General features: G+C 41.8%; 1 protein-coding gene across 1 annotated transcript; it reads right to left on the minus strand.

Moving 5' to 3' along the window:
* Positions 1–1025: 1025 nt before the first annotated feature.
* Positions 1026–20394, minus strand: sim1a (SIM bHLH transcription factor 1a). Its single transcript, XM_056381299.1, has 12 exons — positions 20256–20394; positions 19595–20066; positions 15075–15157; positions 13643–13732; positions 13447–13555; positions 13274–13359; positions 11712–11957; positions 11504–11654; positions 10963–11110; positions 4134–4302; positions 2041–2434; positions 1026–1799 (listed from the first exon to the last, which is right to left on the minus strand). The coding sequence occupies exons 2-12, from the start codon at positions 19767–19769 to the stop codon at positions 1081–1083; spliced, it is 2370 nt and encodes a 789-aa protein (XP_056237274.1). The 5' UTR covers positions 19770–20066; positions 20256–20394; the 3' UTR covers positions 1026–1080.
* Between the last annotated feature and the right edge of the window lie 2635 nt (positions 20395–23029).

The raw sequence follows: 23029 nt of genomic DNA on the forward strand, positions 1-23029 counted from the left end.
ATGTCTGCACTAACACACTGTGTGACAGTGGTCACATGTACATTCTTATTACTGACATCACATCATTTATTTTCTTTGGCTCTATTCAGATCAGGTCTGACCATCTTTCAGACCAGCGCTCACCTGGTAGAAAATGAATCTATAGTTTGTTCCCAATTCATAACCGTGGAAAAATAAATTCATCAAAGTAATCATGAAGTCAGTCGTCAAGAAGCTGCAATGAAACATTATCTACCAGAATTAGAGGCGCTGCTATAATTATTCTGTTTTTGTCATGAGCAAATGTTTCAATTAAAATTCTGAGTGTCACTCCCTCTTGAGAATATTCACATAGCACCCATCCAGAGAAGATCAGCATGTTTCCTGCAGTCTCCTGCAAAGATTCAAAACTCAAGTTTGAGCAATTTCAGGGTTGATCACATCAGTATTGATCAGTGTTGATCAGTATTGATCAGTGTTGATCAGTGTTGATCAGTGTTGATCAGTGTTGATCAGTGTTGATTCTTATTGATCAGATCAGTGTTGATCAGTGTTGATCAGTATTGATCAGTGTTGATCAGTGTTGATCAGTATTGATCAGTGTTGATCGTGTTGATCGGTATTGATCAGTGTTGATCAGTGTTGATCAGTATTGATCAGTATTGATCAGTGTTTATCTGATCAGTGATGATCAGGGTTGATCAGTATTGATCAGTGTTGATTAGCGTTGATTCTTATTGATCAGATCAGTGTTGATCAGCGTTGATCAGTGTTGATCAGTGTTGATCAGTGTTGATCAGTATTGATCAGTATTGATCAGTGTTTATCTGATCAGTGATGATCAGGGTTGATCAGTATTGATCAGTGTTGATCGGTGTTGATCAGTATTGATCAGTATTGATCAGTATTGATCAGTGTTGATCAGTGTTAATCAGTATTGATCAGTATTGATCGGTGTTGATCAGTGTTGATCAGTGTTGATCAGTATTGATCAGTGTTGATCAGAGTTGATCAGTGTAATGGAAGAAGAAGTGAACAGGCGCAGTGTTAGAACAGCACTAACCAGCTCTGTGTTGCTGCAGTCCCACTGCATGATGAGCGTTAGCTGCTGTTGGTAATGATGACAGAGGTGCCTTTGTGTCCGGGGGTCTGCTCTGCTGGGATGCGGAGGTGTGGGGTCACGTCGTAGTGGGTGGGGCCAGAGCTGGTGGAGGTGCAGTAGCCCCGGAGACTCTCCGGGTCATAGAGGTGCTCCAGAGCGTAGCCTGTCAGGGAGTATGCTGTATGCTTGTCCAAATAGGGTCTTGGGTGGGTGTGGGAGGGGTAGAGGGCCGGGGCCAGGGAGGGAGAAGCCGAGCATGAGCCCGATCGACCAAGCGAGTGGTGTAATGGCAGAGAAATAGGGGACATGTCTGTCTGGAGGTAGTCTTTGGGCTTGTGGAGGCGCTCAGACCCTGGACTGCTCAGCCTGGATAGGGGGGCGGGGCTATTTGCAGGGCTGATCACCTGACTCAACCCTCTGCACACCACTGACTGTAGTGGCAGGGGCCCCTGAGTATACTCAGGAGTGAAGCATGAACCGGGGCCCTTGGGCAGTCCATTGGCTGGTCCCAGTGGGGAGTCTGGGGGGGCCTTGCGTAGCTGCAATCGACTTTCTTCCTCCTTGATCATCTGCTGCGTGGCTCGGATCAGCGTCTCGATCTTGCTGGGTTCCTGCAGGCTGCAGCGGTACTGATCAGCTCGGTATCGATCCCCTGAGTCACTGGCTGAGCCGGCGTCTGGAGAGCTGACCACACTGTCCTCGTCCCAGTGGGCCTGTCCTGCAGGGTGACACAGATAGAGCAGTCAGTGTGTGGGGGGAACATTAACAGGAAGTAATTCTTCATGTTCCTAATGTTAATCCTGCAACTAATGAAAACAAGCCTGATGCTACATACATGGCGCAACAGCAACATATAATACATGAGGTGTGTCCTGTGTTATGACTGAGACAACACTACACTCTGACACTGTCAGCAGGTTCAGTCTCTACAGCGGACTGATCCAGGTCTTAGTCCTCACCGTTGTAGTTGTGTATGGCTGTGATGTGCGGCATGCTGCTGTGATATCCATCATGGTTCTCCAGGGAACTCTTGCTCAGTGGTATGATGGAGCGGGTGGTTCCCCAGAACACGTTGCCGCTGGGCGGAGGTGCTCCTAGAAAATATCGTCCCGCCTCACATCGACTCCGCTCGCAACGCTGACCTTGGCCGTGTGTGTGGAGGTGTGTGTGGTGCTGCTCCTCAGACGGGCTGTAGCAGGGTGTGCGAGGATCAGTGAACTGCCTGTAGACACATGAGGCGTCCAGGCCTTCACTGTGCTCCAGTAGCTGAGGGGAGGCGGAGTCAGTGAGGGGGCTGCTGCCCCACGGACTGTCCTGGTCCGACTCTGACCGCTCTGTCTGGAAACTGGGATACTGCAGTTAGAGATGTGGTGAGGGGACAAGAAAAGAGAAAATATAAAAACCTTTAAAGACCCTCTGATGAAAATCCAGTGTTTAACCTTGTTAATGTCCATATGATGTTTTTATATAATACAGACATACGATGAGTGAAATAATCATCAACACCATGACGGAGTGTTTCCACCTTGAACTGCAGTGAACCAATGACAGTCTCATAAACACAGATTCAGACAGTCAGGGTTTCATACGTCACAAACCTCAGGAACCAATCCTGTCAACTTGTGTGGATGTGGGGCGGGGCTAAATAAACCTGAAACCTTGTCAGTACACAGAGAGAGTTAGCATTAGCGCAACCGCTAACAATGTGTCAGCCACTGCCAGTTAGAAGCTAACAAACAACATAAACAAATAAAAGATGCTAACTACGCTAACCGCTCTGATCCGTCTGCTAGTCTCTGGTTCTGGTCTCAGACTCCTCCTCTGAGTCTGGGACTGACTGAGGCTCAAACATGTGGCTGAGTCTCTCTGATGTTTCCTCCTCTAACCATCTTGATACTCTCTGCTCTTTCACCTGTCCACCTGGAGCAGGCAGGTGGTGGGCGGGGCTCAAGGCCTGATCTAGATTTCCCAATCAGGAAGTAAGAGTAGATGAACCCATATTAAATTAAATATGACTCGTAGCAGAGGATTTTTACACAGTTTAAAACATGTCTGGAGAGAAGTTTAAATAAGGTGGGAGCCACATTTGAGATCCTCCATGATTATATTTCTGGATGCTTGACTTGGACACTATAGGTAGAAGAAAAAGAAGCAGCTGTTTCGGACACTGCAGCCACAAGCTACAAAACAAGCTCATTACAAATGTGAGCACCTCTGTTCCATTTTTTTGTCATAAATTGTTTGTCGTAACAGTAATACTTAAATAAATAATCATAGTATTTGTGTTGTGTTAATGCTGTTACGTTTTTCTATGAAGAGCTAGTCATCCCATAAAGAAAAGCCTGAACAGAAACAGGCTATGACACATTTGGCGGTGGTGTCACTTGAAATCACAGGTCTAACTGTTAAGATCTGTGAATACGACATTTTCACCAAGGCGTCTACAACAGTCACACAGGCTGTAAACAGAAGCCAACATTAGCCACGCCTCTCTGGAAAAGAAATGACTGTCTGGTGTAAATCATAGACTGTAAATAAAGATGGACGTCGCCTCTGTGACGTCACCCACAGGTTTCTGAGGCTCAGAGCTCCACTGTCTGACTCCGCCCTAACTCCCAGCTAATCCCAAATGGTCAAAGAGGAGGGGCATGTCAGTTTGTGTCAAGCATACGCTCACCCATCTGTCACTCAAAGAGGCCCCGCCCACTCAATTCTCCATAACTTTAGTTCTTAATAAAATGTAAACAGGTGAGTTGTGTAAACCAGGCTGTAAAACCAGGCTGTAAATATTTCTGCTGTAAAGTTGGACATTTTAACATGGGAGTCTATGGGGACTGACTCACTGTTGGAGCCAGACTCTAGTGGTCATTAGAGGAACTGCAGCTTTTGGTTCTTCAGCGTTGAGTTCATGTTTCAACCTCAGAGGTTGAAGCTTGGTGTAAACATCCATCACAGTTTACCCTATAGGAGATCTACTAATCAGATGCTGAAACACTGTACTGTGTCTTTACACCAGCATCACATCATGTGTGTGAATTGAGTGACTCCTCACCTGTGTGTATGGCGACAATCTGGCTTTGGTCTTGAGGCGGGACACTTTGCTCTTGGGAGTCCTGCAGCTATCCATGACGCTGCTGGCCGTGCTGCTGCTGCTGTAGGGGAAAGAAGCCTTGGATGTGGCCTGGTCCAGAGAGAGCTGCAGGCCTTTATACTCCGTCTCCCTGTGGACACAAGCACAAATTGCATGTGGTTCATTCACAGCAATCTTGTTGATGTCTTGCATTTGCATGTCATAGATTTAATATGTTCCACAATTACATGAGGAGAGATCCTGTTTATTAAAGAACACAAACAGCTCGAGTACCTGCCTGTTTGTTTTATCTCTAGGTGCAAAAACCCATTAACATCTGTTTAGGAATTAGAGCCTCATCATGGCGCAGAGAAGACCAACATGCACAGAAATGTGTCTTTGTATTTTGCTGTGTGTGTGACTGTGTGTGCGTGTGTGTGTTTGTGTGTGTGTGTGTGTGTGTGTGTGTGTGTGTGTGTGTGTGTGTGTGTGTGTGTGTGTGTGAGAAGGGTGGGGGGGCTGAGGGGGCTGGAACGGCTGTTGGGACGCTTGTTTCACCAGAAGGATTGCAGCAAGGCCTTCAACAAACACTCTACAGAGGGAAAGCTGTCCAATCAAATACACTGGGAGATTAAAGGCTATGTCTGGTAAATCAGGCCCATAGGAGAAGCTTGGACGTCTCACTACTGGGAAATTGGAATTGATTTCTCACTAAAGTGATCTACAGATCTGGCAATGGATGATGAATCAGGTTTGAGACAACAGAAAACCTGGACAGGGTTCACTTTAGACAAACAGTGATCTGTTTTCTGCACACACCTCCCGTCCGTCAAACAAAAACACTAATTCTTACTTGCAGACATATTTCATAGGATCTGTATCAGTTACATTTGGAGAGAGTCTGAATATATCACATTCAATTACTGCTTCAGCAAATCTACATATTTAGCCTTGGTTGTTAGGTTGATATCAGTGGATCATTTTTCACAGATTTTATAACATCATGACCTTAGCATGAACTGGGTGTAAAAACAGCTAATGCAGAGTCACAGGACGCTCACTGATGTTTGATGAGAATGTCATTGATGTGAATGATCAGCTGTTGCCTTCACAGTCACCAGATCTCAGCTGAACACAGTCCTCTCCGACTCTCTACCACCAACTGTTTCAGCTCTGGTCTATTGTGTGAGCATAAAAGAGGCAGTTGGTGGACTATACATACACTTGGGTCGATACATTCATTGATTTCAGACACCTGGTGAACACACACACACATCAGACACCGAGAAGTCTGTCTGTAAATGGACTGTTGTTGGGTCTAATGGCCTCGTAGCCGCGATGTTCTCGCTCCGATACCCAGCCAGGGGACCTTTGATTCATGTCATACTCCCTCACTCTCACTCTCTCACTCTAAGTAAAGGCCTAAATGTCTATAAAATAATCTCAAAAATATACAACTCTGATGTTGAGCCCTAATAGTTCTTTTTATTGTGTTAATTATCGGATGACTCGTCAGATTTCTTCTCTCCTCCCAGGTTTGATCTAGGTCTCCAAAGGCCTTTTCATATGAAGGCAATAAGTGGAGCCCTGTTCTATCTTTGTTCTGCTGGTGTATACATACATTACTAAGCTTACTAAATGTGTCAAAGTGTAGATGTATGAAAGTGTTGTGTTCACTTAAACAGAGAGGGATGGAGAGCGTGCTCCACACAGCAGACTGATGAGTTTACTCTGAGCTACAATAGCAACAGCACTGATTAAACAGGAGACCTGTTGTGAGAGTCAGACAAACACAACACATGTGGTCACATGCTTTTGCAGCAGACGTGCCTTCACCCGAAGAGTTGCTAAATCACAGTCGGGTGGCGGTGGTGGGCAGTGGCAGGTCCACAGAGCCGGGACAGGAGGGGCAAGGGTTATCAGAGCCGAACACACAGTGGGAGTTCACATGCAGGTGAAGTGCCCTTATCACCTGTCTTATCCACCACCTCCTGCTCCTGATAACAACACTAAACAACAGTCTGCCTCCTGCCTCCCTCTGTCTGTCTTTTGTCCCATTTATTATGCAGAAAAAAGAAGCACACGGCTGCACTTCCACCACCACTGTGTATATTTCGTTTTTTTAGTTACGATATGTTTGGTATCCTTCACTTGTGGCGCCACATTGTATTTTTCTGGTCTGGTGTCATGGGGTGTTTATCAGGGGCTGGTGACACCAGAGGGTCAACTGAATAGTCAAACAACTAGTTTCTATTTGAAGATAACAGTTTCTTGAAATTGTAAATTGCATTGATTGTTAAACTTATTTTCACTTACTTACACACACACACACATACATACATACAGCACATTTCAAATTATTATGCAAATGTTATTTTTCTCAGATTTTCCTAAATAGTTGATGCAAATGACAGTCAGTATAATTTTCAAGTCATCAACCGTTAGAGTATAATTTAAATTTTATTGAACAAACCTCCCAATGATAACAGTATTCTTTTCAAAAAAAAAAAAAAGTCAAAATGAATTGTTCCAAATTATTATGCACAATAGAGTTTCAAAACATTTCATAGGTTGTAAAGAACCAAAAATGGTAATTTGTTGAATTTGCAGCATTAGGAGGTCATATTTACTGAAATCAAAAGCTATTTAAATCAAAACATCTCAACAGGCCAAGTTACATGTTAACATAGGGACCCTTCTTTGATATCAGCTTCACAATTCTTGCATCCATTGAACTTGTGAGTTTTTGGAGAGCTTTTTCCCAATGATTCCAGCCCAAAACATGACTCTGCCACCTCCTTGCTGACATCGCAGCCTTGTTGGGACATGCCATCCACCAACCATCCACTACTCCATCCATCTGCACCATCCAGGGTTGCACGGCACTCATCAGTAAACAAGACTGTGTGAAAATTAGTCTTCATGTATTTCTGAGCCCACTGCAAACATTTTTGCTTGTGAGCGTTGTTTAGGGGTTGCTGAATAGCAGGTTTAAGCACAACTGCAAATCTCTGGAGGATCCTACACCTTGAGGTTTGCGGGACTTCAGAGGCACCAGCGGCTTCAAATACCTGTTTTCAAACCTTGTCCAAGGTATTGCACCATTTGACGCTTTTCAGCAGCAGAGATCCTTTTTCTTTCCCATATTGCTCGAAATGGCCTGCTTAATAATGTGGAACGTCCTTCTTAAGTAGTTTTCCTTTGATTGGGCTCACCTGGCAAACTAATTATCACAGGTGTCTGAGATTGATTTCAATAATCCAAAGAGCCCTGAGACACAATACCATCCATGAGTTTAATTGAAATTATAATTAATTATATTTAAGGGTATGTGTTTTTTAAATAGTGACTGCCTGTGGACATACAGTCCAAACATGGTGAGTATCTGACCATTATTCTGATGTGAAATTGCAGAGGCTGCCCCTTTTTAGAATCCAAAATTTAGATTATTTTCAGTTTTCCAAATATCATCCAAATTACTTTTTTCTACTTTTGTAGAAAAATGTTACAATATAACCATCCATTTTATAAAATAGACATATCAAAGATATGAAAAAAAACAATTGTGCTTTGTTCTACCTCGGATGGAGGTTAGTTTAGTTCCTCTACTAGTGTGGCTCAGTCCACACAGCATCTCAAAAAGATTTACAAAAGCAGAACACGGGGAACGGGAGGAGGGAAATAAGGCTGTGTTCCCTTGACAGCAAGCTGGAGCCCATAAACACTCATCAAGTTTACAGCCTATCAATTAAAAGGCCATAAACACAAACCTGTTATGGATTTGATGTAGGAGGTAGAGGGAATGTGTGTCAAGCTGTTCTCTGCCTTTGAATGCAGCCAGCCGCGCTGCTTAATGGAGGCTTTTATAGGCTGTATTCCCTCACTTGTACATCTGTGAGATACGCACATCAGGGGTAATAAAATAATGGGATAATAGGCGAGTAAATGGAAGCCCTCACTCACTAATAAGAGTGCAGCTCATGCAGGTAGAGGCTCTGCCATGATTACAGTTTGATTTTATTGGAAGGAGGTGAAAAATAGCAGCTTGTAATAAGGAGTGGCAACACAATGACTCCAGCTTCTGTCTCTACAGTCTGAGATAACGTCCACCACATGAGGCCAGGTAACAACCAGCACATGAGCACTCTTAGCAAACTCAATAACAAAAGGCTCAGACATTCTGACATAACTGACACACAATAGAGAAGACACAGTGATAGAGCAGGAATGTCTGCCACCATCAAAGGCAGCTGTGGTTTCCCTGAAAGAAATCACAATCACAATCACTTCCTTTGTTTCTAACTCGGCCTTCAACAGTGAAGACTAAAGAAAACACAATATGACTTGACAAAGTTTCTTTATTGCCAGATTCTGAAAACCAGGCTTCAACAAACACGTGTCATATTTCCAATTAACCTCCAGTTAATTGCTTCACGGGAACTGTTTGCGTAAATCTCTAGTATCAATACTCATTATCTTATCAAAGCAGAGAGTGACAGCACAACAGAGATCTGAGCCGCCCCTCCCTGCCCCGGAGCTGCCAGACACTTCAATCATATCACACCAGACTCACCTGACTGACACCTGCCGGGGTCCTCCCATCCACATACACTGCTACAGTCTATACAGTCCCAAGCAATATAAATACATGTTCTGTATCAATAATGAATATACAACAGTGGTTTCATATTTGCTTGGATTAAAAAGACTCAGGGTTTACATGACTGTGTCCACAAGCCGCTGTTAGGTCAGAGCGAATCATGAGTGATCGGTACTGAGTGTTCCATCAGTAATCCTCCATCACTTCCCTGAACCACTTCAGGCTCTGTCTACACTGCAAATCTTTTCAGACATCAGATGGAGTAGATATCCACGTCAGCTGCTGCTGATGTTCTGCCTCCATTTTCTTACTGTCATCAAAACATTATCTGTTATAACCATTAATCAGACTCCCTCATCTGTGTGTGGTGCTTCATGACAAGAAAAAGGGGTTAAACTGAAAATATACATATTTTGATTGGAGGAAGAGGGAATATAGTGGACGTGTTGGGGACTACTTTCAGTGGTGGATTAATACACATTTGGTTCTCTGATGAGTCAAAGTAAACTACAGTGTGTGTGTTTATGCTAAAGAAGGAACATTTCACCAAGTTCAGCAGTGTTGTTCACTGTGTTTAATAGTTTGGGGGCAGGAACGGAGCTCTGTGGCTGCGTCCACACTGCTACATTTTCGTTTTAAAACCAAAACGATCTGTGTCCAGATGAGCATTTTAGCTCTGTATCAGAAATCTCCATCCGTACAATCACACCTGAAAACACATATGACATGACCATTCACCTACACTGAGCATGTGCAAGCCGATGTAAACAGGAAGTAGATTTTCTCCTCTGCAGTTGGTTAGTTACAGTAAATCCTCTGAAGGAGGAACAGCAAAGACAGTTGTAGCACTAAAATAGAGAATGTAAGTGAACAACAGCTGCTAGCAAAGACAACAAGGTCTGTAACACTGCAACTCATTATCATGTTGTATTCACCACTGGTAGTCCAGGCTGATGAGAGCCAATCAGGAGAGACTGTGGGTGTGACGTCATCGTTTCCAAAGATCTCAGTTTCTGTCTGTCCAGACTACAACACAACCCGAGTTTTCAAAATAAAACACAACCCCAGAGTTTTCAAACTTAAAAACACACCACAGAGTTTTCAAAAATAAAACACAACACTGCAGCACTGGTTGTAAAAAATGTTTAGTTTCTTTGAATGTTTGAATTATTTTTAGATTTTTGGACATTTTTTAGAACCAAGTCAAATAGACTGTAATTCAGTTACCACTGTCACAAAATGAGTGAAATAGTATCTCGATCTTTTTCAAGCTTGGGGCCAATTCACAACTTGAATCAGTTTTCTCCCTGAAAAATGCAGGAATATGACTGACACATATTTCTTAGGACTTGCAAGAAGTTGATGTGCACCACCTGTAAGAAACACAGGTGATCACACACAGCTATGGACTGTCACCAGCAGATGGTTCAACTAAATGGAGAACAGACGACTTTAATTATAAGATTCAGCAGAGACAAAGCAGAGTGTTCCCTGACAAGACCTCAGCCTCATATCGGCAGATAGATACTAACTACCGTTAGCCACCTAGCAAGTGCAGACAGACTGAACAAAGTAGAATCCACATCATCAGTCGACTCCTGTGACTTCAACTCTGAGATAATGCCCAACAAACTCAGGTCTGATCAGTGTGCAGAGTATTTTTTCATTCTGTACCTCTTGTAGATGTGAAATTCATGCATTCATGCAAATTCAAGACATGTGCAGTCTCAGTGTGTGAATACAGTACAGTCACCGTCACTGTTTATAGGCTGTTGTAACTCATGTCAGCTAATGTGCTCTGCTATCATCTACAAGAAAACAGATTTTAATGATGTTATTCTAAACATCCAAAACAGAAAATTGAATGAATCCAATTAATTCTATGTACAGCCCAGCCCTACATGAATGCATCAGTACACAACTAACTTAACTAACATCAACTGAGCTACATGCTTGTGTCTGACAAATTAGCAACGGATACCGATATTTCTGTCACACTGTGGCAGTGAGAGCAGCAGTAGTTGCCATGGTTGACACGTGAAGCATCTTACAGGAAGTCACAGTCCTGACCACACTGCCTAATCAGCATGTGATCTCTGGGAGACTCTGGGCGCAGTAACACCACAGCAGTGGCCACTCACCGCCAACATCGACATAACACCAGTAGACAAATGTCATCAAGGTAAATACAGCAGCGTTGGGGACACTCACGTGAGGACGTAGTTGACACTGACGATGCAGTGAGGTCGGGACGAGCGGCTGTTGTGTACGATGGTTGCATAACTCTGAACCCAGACCCAGCCGCCATGCTTGGCCAAGAAACGGTAATACTTCGTGGTCACCTGACCTTTCACCAGCACTGCAACAACAAGAGGAGGAAGAAACAACAGCAGGTGATCACTGTGGGGAAACAATCCAAACAAACTACAGTGTATATGAACACATCGAAATATAGGAGCTAATATTGGAAGCTGGGTGTATTTTTTTCATCTCATTCTGTTGTGAATTAACATTATACACCAGCTGCTTTACCATTATTAAAATGAACACATTTATGGAATAACACAACATGAAAATCACAATATAAGATAGTATGTACTGTATCTGCACTGCGTGTGTGCATGTGCATGTGTATGTGTACGTGCGTGTGTGCGTGTGTGTGTGTGTGTGTGTGTGTGTGTGTGTGTGTGTGTGTGTGTGTGTGTGTGTGTGTGGAGAGAATTTGTAAGAAGGTAAAACAAACCTAACTCACACAAGTGATGAGCACAACGCAGGTGGAAGGAGTCACAGCTGTGGACGTGATTATAGAGCGTCTTCTCTATTAGATCCTGAGGCTCGTAGCCTGTCAGCTCTGCAACCCTGAGCAAGACACACACACACACACACACACACACACACACATTCTCAAGGGTTATTAAGTCCATTATTTACACATACGCACTTAAATATCAAATACAAACTATGGTGTGCAGTGGAACACAGAACACTATGTGGTGGAGGACGTACCGTGAGTCCAGGAAGATGAGCTTCATGTCCAGGCTGGCTCTGAACATGAACATATTGCTGTGCAGTTTGATCTCGGTGACGGCGCTGGGCGGCAGCGAGTGACCAACTGCCACCAGCCCCACGTTCTGGTAGCAGCCGTCAAACGGGGACATGTCCAGGCTGTACTGACGGATCTTCAGGTAGCCGCTACAGTGGATCACCTGGGCCGAGAGTTCACAGACAGACACGTGAGGCGTAAACATCATACCACACATGTTCCAGTAGCCCTTTAGTCCTGTTCAACGTGGGATCAGAGGGAGCTCAGCAACCACATCCAGAGGAGCTTGATATCTGTGACGTCTGGTCGATTGTGTCACTCGGACCTTCGGACAGTTTGTTTTCTGAATGATCACATTTCAGCAGGACAGCTGAACTCGAACTGAGGCTTCAAACTGACAAACTTTACCACTGTGAAAAAATGCAGCTTTCTCAATCATTTTAATGAGACCAACACAGGAGAGCTCTGAGGATTTCTGTTAATGATCAAAAATAAAATAGCTGTTATTATAAAATCGTCTCAAACTGAATGTTTAGCCGGTACCTGAAGCAGCATATACCCACCAACACAACCCACTGCATTGTTTTAACACTGGGCATTTTTCAGTCTGAATGGCTGCAATTAATAATTAATAAATTACCACAATAAAATGATGACTAAATTAAGTGTTTCTGTTGTTTTCTTCCTTTCTCTATTTTTCATCAATAGAAATTTTCAGCCCTAGTTTCAGTCTGGTAGGAAACAAGTCCAGGGTCTTTCTGTGTGGTTTGGAACATACCAAACATACAATACATCATTTTTTAACAGGCATGTTTACCCAGTGAATTCCCTGCCTCCCTGTGATGCTAACGTATCTTCCCAGAGTGCACTCTGCAGGCATCGAGGAATAAACTGTACCTGGAGACCATTCGACCGTTTGTGGTGATAATTCAGGAAAAAGAGGAACTGTTCTTTCGACTAAAGCGGATATTTTGGAAATTTTGGAGTGTAAAGTAATTTTTGGGTTTTTTTTTGGCAAACAGGAAATGGAAAATTTGGAAAATGGAAAATGAAAATGGCCTCACACAATATATCTGCATAGCTGACAGAACAATCTGTCTTTCAGCCATTAGGGAGAGAGCTCCTCAAAGAAATGACAACAGCTACAGTTCAGTGAGAACTCAGCTGCTGAAGACTGTGTGACACAATCAAAAGCTCCGGAACAAAAAAATAACTGGACCTTGAATTGAATTGAATTGTTTGGCTACTATTGTGTTTATTTTAATCTCCTATAGTTTCAACCTTGTTCGTCCAACAGTCTGTGTCAAAGCAACATTCAACCAGATTTACATGACATTTATTTTCTTATTCTGCTAAACTGATGTTTTTTGTTTGAGTGATATGACTGAATGTTAACCAGGATGTGTCATTATTCATGTTTCAGAATCGTCAGTTAAAAAGTAAAAACACAAAGTAAAGACAGGTGTGATGGTGTTCTACCTTGTAGCCTCCACAGGTGAGACCAGCGTTTCTTTTAGCGAGGACACATTTCATTCTCAGGAAGAAGGAGCGCTCCATCTCATACTCTGCAGAAAGAGAAAACAAAACAGTTATTTCTGCTTTCTGACGAGTCCATATCATCTACAGTACAATGTGTCTGTGTTGTTGATTACCTTGAACAAAGTGTGAGTGGTAAGGCTGGTGTGCTGTGAGGACGGCGGTCATTTCATCATGGTCTGCTGGATGGATGTATTCATAGATGCTGTTTCCTGTCAATTCTACCTGTAGAAATAAACATTCACCTCAGAGCTGTGACACATCAGCACCGACACACACAGAGGACGTTACGTCAAGCTCGCCAAAACCAACCTGCGACAGACCCAAGTGGACCGATGCTGTTTCTGATATGTACATGATTTTCCCATCTGAAGCGACCACGAAGATGAAGCCATCTAACGTCTGAAAGAAACAATAACAACAGTGTTGTTGGGTTAGACGCTGACAAAAGGCAAATACTTCAATAAAATCTATGTTATTGTCTTGATTTCTACAGACAATGTTAATCCACCATACTGTCTGAGTCTATCATTAAACTGTAGAGACACTATTACAGCAGACAGACAACAACGACATGAGGCATGTGCTTTAAATGAGCAGGTGAATTAAAAAGTTCCCAGGTAAACTAATGCAGTCAAATACAAAAGCTATGCAACTCTGAGAGAGGTGCTGATTCAGCTTCATGGTCATTGTAAATCATCGTACTGAGATGTGTTGCTAATATTTGTTCCACTCCATTTTCACCATTACAAAAAAAACCCATGAAAGTACTATTTATTACTGGCTGTTGTATTAGACTTCTTCAGTTTAGCTTTGGTGTAGCCTAGCCTAATAAACTGGCAGCTGAGTGGAGGAATATATATTAGGCTACTATTAGAGCAGCACAATTAATCAGAATATAATCAAAATGCCAATGTGGCCAAGTGCAATATCCAAATCACAGGAGCTGCAATTTTTTGATGAAGGTAAAATGTGTCCATAAGTGTTGTGGTGCTGCAGAGACGCCCTGGCCTACAAATCATATTCTGCACAATATGAATTTTTTGCATGTCGTTCAGTCCCTATCTGCTTCCTGCTACTCTGTGACTCCACTCATGATTTTAGACAGCGTGCTGGAATCAGAGGCGTGATGTCGACGTCCTGTCCCGCCATGCCGGCTCAATCCGGCTCTGTGACTCCCTCCACTGCCGGCATAAAGGCGGAACAAAAACCCCTCACCCATTCTGTGTTCATAGCTACCTTTCATATACAGAACAGCGAGGTGGAATAAAGGCGCAACATTCCTGCATGGCTGTGTAAAAGAGGCTTGATGTCTGTGTGACTAGTACTAGCCAACCTGTGATTCTCTGTGGCCTGTGTCTGTGCAGCCTGTCTGTCCAGCCTGCAGCCTGCAGCCCTGCTCCCTCATGTTATTGCTGATGTGAGAGGGGCTGCAGGACAGACTGAGGCTCTGTGCGTGACCAGGAATGTGTTCAGCTCATTTCACTCTTCACAAAAATGAAGGCAGCAGGAGGCAGATGGCAGCAGCCACTAAACCACACAAACACAGTCTACCCAAGGCTGGATAAAAATAAAAATAACAATAACAATAAAAATAAAATGTATATTCTCTCTGTCGTTCTAATGAACATTTTGAGTAACCTTGTAAGATGTCAGTCAGTTGCAAACATCAAAGCTAATTTTCTTTTTTTGCTTTTTTTTTGCTGTTGCTTGTGTGAATACCACAAAACCACGCAGTCAATACCTGTAATAGATGGGAGCCCAATTCCTGGCTGACTCCATCCAGAGAACTGCTGCGACTCACATGACCCCAGGACTCCCCAAGACCTGGGAACAAATCACAAACACAGAGGAAACAATGTAATTACAAGACACGAAATGTCTTATTTTACAGTGAAAACAGGAGGGGAGCAGTATGTTTGAAAACCAAGAGAGGCCTATTTACCCGCAGAATTACAGTAACAATCATGATTTTATTGTATAGTGGGCACATTATCGCTACAACTGAGGGTTTAATTACAGTAGATAATGGTAGCAATAATGTCTATGTCCCATAAGCTGCTTTTACAGACCAATAGAGTCTCATTTGGGCTGTTTTCCTCCTTTATCCTTCAGTACACAGTTAGTGAATAGGCTTTCAGTTCTAAGACTGCACACACACTATAAGGCTCCTTAAACTGCAGCACTGACCATCACACGCTGTGACAGACTCCTACAGTGTCTGCAGCCTGCAGCTCTAAAAATAGGCCACACCAAACCTAAAAATAGAGTTGGACCGGACCTCGAACCGGATCATTGCAAATATTGTAGTGTGAAAATATTTTCTCAAAGCCGTCACAACAGTAGTAAAAATAACACGTCCAGTGGTGTGAAGCCAGCACAGCAGATAGGTGTGTGTGTGTGTGTGTGTGTGTGTGTGTGTGTGTGTGTGTGTGTGTGCGTGTGTGTGTGTGTGTGTGTGTGTGTGTGTTTGTGTGTGTGCGTGCGCTCCCTATTCACATGTAAATCCCGCTCTGCTGAATAAACAGGCAGCATGCAGGGATTACAGCGCCCCGCCGCCTCCCGCTTCATATGGACGAATATGGACTTCACATTAGCATAAAACACACACACACACACACACACACACACACACACACACACACACCTCATTCCCAGATGATTAAATAAAATACAGAAGTAAATTACATATTGTTGTTCGGTATCAACATCCGCGCATTTGATTTGACAGGTTTTGCACCAGACGCGGGAGTTCGGGGAGCCGGGGATCGAACCGTCGACCCGGGACCCAGCGGACAAACCTGCTCTAGACCTACCACCTGAGCCATGGTACCTCCCCCTCCCTGCCCGGCTTTCATTTCATAGCAAAAGTAAATATATGTGTAATATGTATACATTTAAAGCATTTAAATTCAACAAACAACACAGAGAGAGCGCGCGCATTTAAACACGAGCCCAGAAAACAGGAAAAAGAAAATTGTTGATGTTAAATTCACCGAGGAGAGTTCAGTCTTTCACCGGCTCCTCAGTCACTGTGCTGTGGTTTTATCATTTACTGTCGGGGGGGGGCTCAGTCTTGAAGGCCCTCTATAACAACACCAACATGTTATTATAATAATAATAATAATAATAATAATCACCATCATAATAATCATCATAGTCATTATAATAATAATGATAATAATAATAATTAATAATAATAATAATAAAAATAAGAAGAAGAAGAAGAAGGAGCTCAAAGTGTAGGACACACAGTGAATCAAAGCTCCTGCATATTATTTTATTTTCATCCAACTTTATTTATATTTATTATTTAAACAAAATATGTTATTGATTAATTATTTTCATTATCATATTTTAGATATATTTAAGATGTTTGACTTATGATTATTATTTCATATTATTAATAGAAATTATTTTCAACTGCTTATTAACCTTTAAAAAACTCATGTCCGTTCGTGATCCCCGCGTTATTACCACACTGTTCAACCAAAAGGCACGTTTCTTCTTCATGTGCAGATTTAGCGGCTTGTTCACGCGAAGGAAACAACCAAAACAACAGGAAAGTAATAAATAAATAAATATAACTGTGTCTGATGACGTGTGGGTGTTGTTGTCTTTTTTATAATTAAGAATGTAAAAATCTAAATTGTAAGAAATCCGTTTGAAGACATGTTAAAGTAACTAAATGAAATCAATAATTGAATGAATGTAGTGAACCGATCACACCATCAGAGCACTGAGGAAATAATGATGCGGTGTTTCACAACTATACAACTCAACAGTCCATAGTAATACAACTCAACATAGTCCATAATAATAATAATAATAATAAATGTTCCGGACAACAGCATTCACAGAGGTCACAGTCACATTTACAGTTGTAAAGTAAAAACTCATCCAACCAATCAGAGGTGAGCGTCAACATCAGTAAAACTCATCTCATTTAGATCTATATGGACATTATACAATTACACTAGAAGGAAAAAACGGATGATCAACAACACACCCCCGCATCGGGGGGTGGGGGGGATGAAAGCTCAGGAAAAAAGCGAGTAAGTGGACCTTTGTTTTTTTTATCTCACACTCTCGATCCTTTTGCTTTTTACCTTTACTTTGTTGTGACAGTGCGTTTGTGATTTTTAACCGATTTATAATATATAATTTATAAATAAGCCACAGGCCTAATAAGATATTGGTCAATAACGGTCGTAGTAAACGAGATGAGAAGAGTAATTTAATTTAACAAATACAAAAAAGTGACACACAGAACTAAACCAGGAAACCTCTGTCACGTTGGTTTCTTCAGGACTAAAGCGCGTCTCCCTGCTCACCGTGGAGCGGGTCTGGGGTCGGTGGAGTGAAAAGGCCTGAGTGAATGAGTTAAGAGGTTCAGCCTTTAAAACAGCGGAGGTGATTTAATGATGAAAACACCGCGCGCCCTCCTGCACGAGGACAGAGGAGTAAAAACCTGCAGGAGCGAGATCATCCCTTCAATTATTCACAGATTCGTGTGTTTATGCTGTTAACAGCTCGGTGTGACGGTCACACGCCAACCAGTCCGTCAGAGACTGACTGACCCTGACCTTCAGTCACGTCCTGCTCTGAACTTTTAACATTAAATGCATCTGCACGACATCCTGACGGAATAAACCTGAGGTGTGTTTTCATCATAACACTACATTTAAATCGACATGTGACTGTCTCTTTCACTCAGCTTGTATTCTGCTTCATGCAGAGTTTATGCAACATTTATAAATATGTCCCCTATCCTGTATGTTCATATGGAGCCACTGATATAACTTATCTCCTACCACAAAGGTCGATTTCCGGCTGATTGACAGGAGGTCATGCAACAGTATCTATATTTAGTTAAAGCACTTTTATTAATTAATTTTTTTCTAAAAATAACACTGACACGGACGGATCACCACAGTAACAGCCTGAACTCTACAGTGTGCGCTATATAAATGCATCACATTTAGTTTCCTCTGGTGTTATTTTAACAGAGAATGTTATAAATAAATATAAATATTATATGTTAATTAAAAATATAAATAATCACGGCTCAGGTCTGATAATGACTTATCGTCATCACTGTTCTAAACACAGTCACACGCATTATTTAAATACTGTGCTGCACTGGATCTTATTTTGAAGCTTGTGATGTAAATGATGAATATGAGGTAATAACTAGAACCGGCCCTCACAGTGTAAGTGTTCATGTTTCATGTGTTCTCCCTAATGTTTTCTGTCACTGCAGTTTCCCTCCACACAGCCCGACTCACTGACCAGTAGCTCCACGTTTGAAGGGATCAGATTGAACTAATATCCGCGGCTCTGCGGCAGTCACGCCGGACGGAGCCTCATCACAGCTAATCTGCTGGCAGGGCCCGCCAGGGGCCCGACTGGGGCCCAACTGGGGCCCGCAGAGAACCCATATCACTGCAGACGGGACACGGACAGCGGCTCAGAGGGACACAGGAGACTTTGCTCTATCTATCTATATATCTATCTATCTATCTATCTAGTTGTCAATATGACGTATTTTACTGCAGTCATTTTAATAGCAGGCTGAGCAATAAGAACAAATCAATACACTAAAGTAATGTAGCCACAAGCGCTAATAAATCCATTCTCCACATGTAACCAACATTTATTTCATTTTAACCGCCTTCATATTTTCATGACATTAACGCCCAAGAATTTCAAACAAAAAAATCATCATATTAATTATAACAATTTAAAAATAATATGTAGAAGTAGTAGAAAATAAATTAAAAATCACATATATATATATATATATATATATATATATATATGTGTGATTTTTATATTATAATTTTTATTGATTGAAGGTGTAGTTTTCAAATTAATTAATATTAAGCGGCGATAATAACCGTTAGTAGGCTATATAATAGCTGTTTTTATATATAGTAGAATATATATATCAGTTTAAAACAATTATTCTCTATTAACAAAAACACATTTAGTGAGAATGAGCTGAAGCAGTTTATCAGTCAGTTTCTCCTTCATCACACAAATCGGCCTGTTTACTAAACTTAGGGCTACGTTCAATTTGAGTCACTTTTAAAATTGGAAAAGCTGCAGCCAACATTCAATTATATATGCGTGTATATAAAACCAACAAAAACAACAACAAACCAGATTGTTGGGTTTGTTTTTTTTTTTTAGATTAGATGGAAATAATAAAAATAATAAAATGGCATTCACACGATGTCACAGTTGAATTGAGTGTCTTACCCTCAGGAAAGACTATTCTCATTTTCAGGTAGCTGGTGGTGAGCCGGATGATTGACGCTTTATCCAGCTGGGAGGTGATGGCGGAGGGTAACGGCAGCAGTTTGGCCAGTTCATAAAATTCACTGTTCTCCTTTTCCCGTCGAGTCCGGGCCGCGTTTTTAGATTTCTCCTTCATGTTGTCTTCTCTGTGTCACTGACGACTTCTCCTCTCAGTCCGTGTCCAGGTGTCTCATAGCATGTTCACGGCTCCACACAGGGACCTGCTCTTCTTCCTCCGCTCGGCCTAACATCCGCAGCTGCTGGCGCGCCGACACACTCCCATAAGTCCAGGTGTTTCGCTGGTTGGCGACAAGCGGGACACGGCTAATTCCTGGATTTCTGAGGATTAAAGTGTCACTGTGGTCAGCCCCATTGGAGGGCTCACCCCACACTCGGACCCATTTACCTTCTGTTACGGGGAACTGTGGAACCACTGGAGACACAGGACGAAACACCATCAGACAGACCTGTATTTACACCTTCATCAGGTAAGCTAAGACTTACACTGAGTAGTTAGCTAACTAAAACCAAAAACGACACTTGTTTGAATCTTTCTGCAAACATTTCGTGTTTTAAAGTCATGTTAACTACAGGTCTATATACAGGCTGCTTGTTCTCTTACCTCAGATAGAACCGACAGTTTGCTAACGTGGCGCTTGTTGGGCTCAAAAGTGTCCGAGCATAATCTCCGAAATCCCCGACATCGGCATTTCTTCCATCCTAAGTGATTTTTATGGACAGCGGCGCATCCAGAGTCTCCTCCGTGGTGAAGGCTCGAGGACCTGCCCACCGCAGACGCCTGCACTTCTATTGGACGATGGCACGCCCTGTTCACACGTCTATTGGCTGCCCTTTAGAACGACGCGCTCCAGGAGGAACGGGGATTGGCTGGTGGAGATGTTTCGCCTCTGGCCCAGGCTGGATCTAAAAACTCCCGGAGAACGTTCACCCTCCGATCTACAAACTGGTCTGCAGAGCTCCTTCAAAACATGTCGCTATTTTCTATGAACAAAAACACATTTAGCGAGTAGTTTATCCGTCAGTTTCTCTGTCATCACACGGATCGACCTGTTTACTAAACTTAATATAGGGCTACTTTCAATTTGAGTCATTTTTAAAATTGTAAACAACAAAATATGGAGTTACACTTGTCAGCTATAATATATTATATAAATATTTCTTGATATATGTTGATTTTACAAACAAGTTTCCGATGTGATTCCGCTGTTTATATCCTGAGCCTATATTGTTTCCCTGAGGAGGAGGAGGCCTCTCCAGCACGCGCTGCTCAGCTACAGCTGCTGAGCTTCATGTTTTCTTTACATGGCCCATAGGTTCATGCAGCCTATGTCCTCTACACTCAAAATTAAAGCCGGAATTTGTTTTTAAATTTGTTCAAAATGAAAAGTAAAATGTTTAATAGTTCAGTCTCTCACAGGCTGAATCATTACACGGGGTTCATTCTCAGTTTCTTGGTAAGACTTTTTCTTCACCGTGCAGATCATGATTATTATTCACCATAATTCACCATATTAATTTAAGTGTGAACTGGTTTTCATGCTGTTGCAAAGCAAACTTCAATTCTAGGCTGCTGTCTGTTTCCATACAGGACAGGATGATGGTGGTAAAGCGGGCACACTCCATCATGACTCTCTCTCTCTCTCTCTCTCTCTCTCTCTCTCTCTCTCTCTCTCTCTCCCGCTCTGGTGGTGTTGGATCGAGTGCAGCCAGTCGGTAATGGGATCCAGCTTGCGGTGAGAAAATCATCCGGGATGATGCAGCTCCGAGTTTAATCAGACTGCATCTGTGGGGAAAATGTGGCTCTGATCATCTACGATAGTCCAGATGATGAATGTCCAGCATCAGGACGGACTCGGCCCAGATATGTCGGTTGACTATACTGTTAAAAGATGAGGGTTTCATTGTTATTATAGAGGCACATACGGAAACACATCTTAACCAAAGTTAACACAAACTATAAATCTTAATGTGTGTTTCTCACTCTGTAGTGTGGATCTTAAAATTATTTTTGATGTGAAAAAAAATGAGATAGAAATGATTGGATTTTCCTGAACAAATAATGTGACAGAAATCATTATTACTGCTGTTAAATATTCTTATACTACTACTATTACTATTATTATTATTATTATTATTATTATTATTATTATTGTTATTATTATTGTTATTATTATTGTTATTGTTATTGTTATTATTTTATATTAGACTGGTAGGTGTTTACTATATGTGAACCCAGGGTTGGATTACCAAACAGGCACAGCTGTGCTAATTTAAATTTCATTAATCAACCACTTGAAGCCTGTTCTTAAAGGCAAATTGCAGTTTACCATTTTGGTGCTTCTATGTCGCAGACTCCAAATCATTTATATGTTCAATGAACTTACACCACAGCAAACCTGGGGCCACACAGTATTCCTTTATATCACTGACAAACTGGACAAACTGCAGGGACAGGCCAACGCTGGTACAATGACAATTCTGTTTTGTCTTCAACTGGTCAGGTAATAATAATAATAATAATACATTTTATTTGGCAGGTACAGTCTGTGTAACTTGATTTCACATGATTTTTCTTGGGTCACATTCATATGTGGAAAAAAATCAGATAGGACTTAAATATTTGCTGTTTCAGGATTTTAGAAATACTTTAGAAATACTGGTCATAAATATGAAATAATATTAAATATTAAATAATATTTAATATTTATCCTCAAATAATATCATATTCTCCCACAGAACAACTGCAGCCATAAAGGACATTTTTGACTATACCCCCAAATATTAACATCTGGATATTAAAGATAAATACATAAATAAATAATTTTACAGTAATTTTACAATAATAATGTTTTTAACTTTTCAATTATGTATTTTGTGAATGTTATCTTCCAATATATGGTTTATTGTTTTCAAACCTCTCTGTACACTGCCATGTATGTGACTGTGGTGAAAAATAAAACATCTATTCTGGGTTAACGCATCATATATGGTCTAAAAATACCAAACCGTCCAAAAAATCAAGTGTGTGCAAGTACAAGCTATTAGTTATTGTTGGGTTCTGTTGGAGCATTGGGATGCAGGGATTATCGGGTTGTGAGAAATTATTTCAAAATTTTAATTTAAGCTAAATGAGTAACTTTGTCTGTGCAGTTATTTCTGCATTTAAGTTTCTACCAGTTAAAGTGTCATTGATACTGTGGTGCCGGACTCAGTAACATTTCACCATCATTTTCCTCAGTCCATTTCTTGCATTGTAACAGGGAGTATAAGCATATTGGCCCAGTGTCCAACGTTTTTTAAAGATTCTTCTGTCCGCCGCTGAAGATGCCAGAGACAACGTTCAGTGCCAACAGGCCTTTTCCACAGAGCACATGT

The sequence above is a fragment of the Seriola aureovittata genome, chromosome 7 (assembly GCF_021018895.1).
Source record: "Seriola aureovittata isolate HTS-2021-v1 ecotype China chromosome 7, ASM2101889v1, whole genome shotgun sequence".
Lineage (NCBI taxonomy): Eukaryota > Metazoa > Chordata > Actinopteri > Carangiformes > Carangidae > Seriola > Seriola aureovittata.

Excerpts from the sequence above, each read along its gene's own strand:
- sim1a (XM_056381299.1), bottom strand. The coding sequence starts at position 19,769 with ATGAAGGAGAAATCTAAAAACGCGGCCCGGACTCGACGGGAAAAGGAG. Across the intron at positions 11,111-11,503 it reads GCGTTGTGCTCATCACTTGT|TGCTGGTGAAAGGTCAGGTG; the intron begins GTGAGTTAGGTT and ends TTGTTGTTGCAG. Across the intron at positions 1,800-2,040 it reads AGCCATACACAACTACAACG|GACAGGCCCACTGGGACGAG; the intron begins GTGAGGACTAAG and ends GTCACCCTGCAG.